The 2491-nt window shown below is 52.5% G+C and overlaps 1 protein-coding gene across 1 annotated transcript in view; it reads left to right on the top strand.

Moving 5' to 3' along the window:
• Positions 1–2491, top strand: part of LOC107122900 (intestinal-type alkaline phosphatase-like) — a gene marked incomplete at its 5' end in the record, with an annotated part of 17949 nt that overhangs the window by 3563 nt on the left and 11895 nt on the right. Inside the window, one exon of the mRNA XM_015426039.1 lies at positions 938–1110. Within this exon, the coding sequence (XP_015281525.1) occupies positions 938–1110 (173 nt within the window). The remainder of the gene's footprint in view (positions 1–937; positions 1111–2491) is intronic.

The raw sequence follows: 2491 nt of genomic DNA, 5'->3' as shown, positions 1-2491 counted from the left end.
AGAAAGATGGAGGACTCTCTGTGTCAAGGTGAGAAGAAGAAAAATGGTAGGCAGGTAATTTATGTCTACTCAGGAAGGTGGGGTAGGGCTGAGTCATTATCTTGTAGGAGTTCCCCAGGCTGTGACATGCTAATGGAGGAGCTTTTTTGAGGAAGTTCTTTTGCATATGGATTGGCTGTTGAAATTCTAATCTTATCTGTAGTGCTGTTGTAAGATGTAGAGCAAATGTAGATGTAATATGTAGAACAAATGACTCAGCTCTACCCCACCTTCCTGAGTAGATATAAATTACCTGCCTACCATTTTTCTTCTCGCATTGACACAGAATGTCCTCCATCTTTTAGTGTTATACCTCTGGGGATGCCAGTCACAGCTGCTGGCGAAATGTCAGGTACTACAATGCCAAGACCACAGCCATACAGCCCAGAAAATCTACAACAACTGATTCCCAAGTCCCTCAGCCTTTCCTCACAGGGCTCGGTCTCCAGGCCCACGATCATCCTCGTCGCTCTCCTCTGCACCTGCTCCATTCTGTCCACATCCTTTTTGAAGTGAGGCCTCCAGAATTGCACACAAGACTCCAGGTGTGGCCTGACCAATGCAGTGTAAAGCAGGACTATGGCATCTTGCAATTTGGATGCTATGCCTCTGTTGATACACCCCAAGATTGCATTAGCCTTTTTTGGCGCCGCATCACACTGGCTGCTCATATTTAACTTTTGATCCACCCATACTCCAAGATCTTCTGGGCATGGAACAGTGGTCACTGTGTGTGTGTGTGTGTGTGGGGAGGTATTTGTGAATTTCCTGCATTGTGCAGGGGGTTGGCCTAGATGACCCTGGAGGTCCCCTCCAACTCTGTGATTCTATGACCAGATTTCTCGGGAGCAGAACATGTTTCTTCCTCCCCCTTCTCTCCCCCACCCCTCCTTGCCAGGCATGTCTGTAGGAATCGTGACCAGCACTCGGGTCCAACACGCCTCGCCCTCTGGAAACTACGCTCACACGGTGAACCGGAACTGGTACGCGGATGCCAACATGCCCTCATCCGCGATCGCGGAAGGATGCAAAGATATCGCCCAGCAGATGGTGGAAAACGTCGACATCACGGTGGGTGGGTGGGTAGAAACGCGGCCCCCTTGCTGTGTGTGCAGGAATCCTTCCCCGCAGCTTCTTGGCTCTCTCCGCACGGACTGTGAAACTGGGGAGTTGGAAGGTTGCCACCTCTGGGTTGGGAAATGCCTGGAGATTGGGGGGGCGGAGCCTCACGAAGGTGGGGTTTGGGGCTAATTGCCATAAAGCCCACCTTCCAAAGCAGCCATTTTCTCCCGGGAAGCCAGGGCTCTTTTTGTAGAAAAAGCCCAGCAGGAACTCATTAGCATAATAGGCCACACCCAACAGCCGAAACTCATTAGCACATTAGGCCACACCCCTGACAGCACAGCTCATTAGCACATTAGGCCGCACCCCCATGTTATCAGAAGTGTGGTCATCCAGCCACACCCACCTTTTGCTTCTTATTCTGTTTACCTTGTTTGTTCTCAAAACCCAGGGCTTTTTCTGTAGCAGGAACTCCTTTGCATGTTAGGCCACACACCCCTAATGTAGCCAATCCTAATGCGTTCCTGCTGTTGGGCATGACCTATTATGCTAACGAGTTCCTGCGGGGCGTGGCCAACTCGGCAGCCAGCCGGAACTCCGTTCCTGTGCGTTCCTGCCCCAAAATAGCCCTGCCGGGAACTGATCTCTGTCACCTGGAAACAGTTGTAATAGCAGGAGATCTCCACCCACCCCCTGGAGGTTGGGAACCTTAGGGGAGTCAGGAGGAGCAAAGTATAAGATTCCACTCGCACTTTCCAGAAAGAGTTATGCCCCCATTAGCCTCAGTTGCCAACTCCAGGTGGGGAAGTTCCTGGAGACTGGGGGCTGGAGCGTGAGGACGGGCCAGATTTGGGGAGGGGAGGGACTTTAGCAAGTTATAATGCCATAGAGAGTCCACCCTCCAAAGCAGCCAGTTTCTCCAGGGGTCGTCTGGAGATCGGTTGTAACTCTGGGAAAACCCCAGGCCCCACCTGGAGGCTGGCAACTCTACAAATGGCTTGGGAGCCAGGGCTTCATAGACATATATCGGACCCTCGGTTCTGGTCCTGTATCTTCATTGGCTCACAGTCATCCATTCCTAGGTTTGCCAGCTCTCAGTTGGGAAATACGTGGACATTTTGGGGGTGGAGCCTGAGGAGGGCGGGGCTTGGAGAGGGGAGGGGGTTCTCTGAATCCCAGAGCCAGGGGTCAACGTTAGGGGAAGGCCTTGGCCTCTATACCCTGTTGTTGTTGACCCTCCAGAGGAACTGGTTGGCCTCTGTGTGACACAGGATGCTGGACTAGGTGGACCACTGGTCTAATCCAGCAGGGCTTTTCTGGGGTTCTTATGAAGGCCTCGGCCTCTGTGCCCTGTTGTTGGCCCTCCAGAGGAACTGGCTGGCCACTGTGT

The sequence above is a fragment of the Gekko japonicus genome, unplaced genomic scaffold (genome assembly GCF_001447785.1).
Source record: "Gekko japonicus isolate JY-2015 unplaced genomic scaffold, Gekko_japonicus_V1.1 scaffold6277, whole genome shotgun sequence".
NCBI classification, from domain to species: Eukaryota; Metazoa; Chordata; class Lepidosauria; order Squamata; family Gekkonidae; genus Gekko; species Gekko japonicus.
This window is presented reverse-complemented; position numbering and strand designations above follow the sequence as displayed.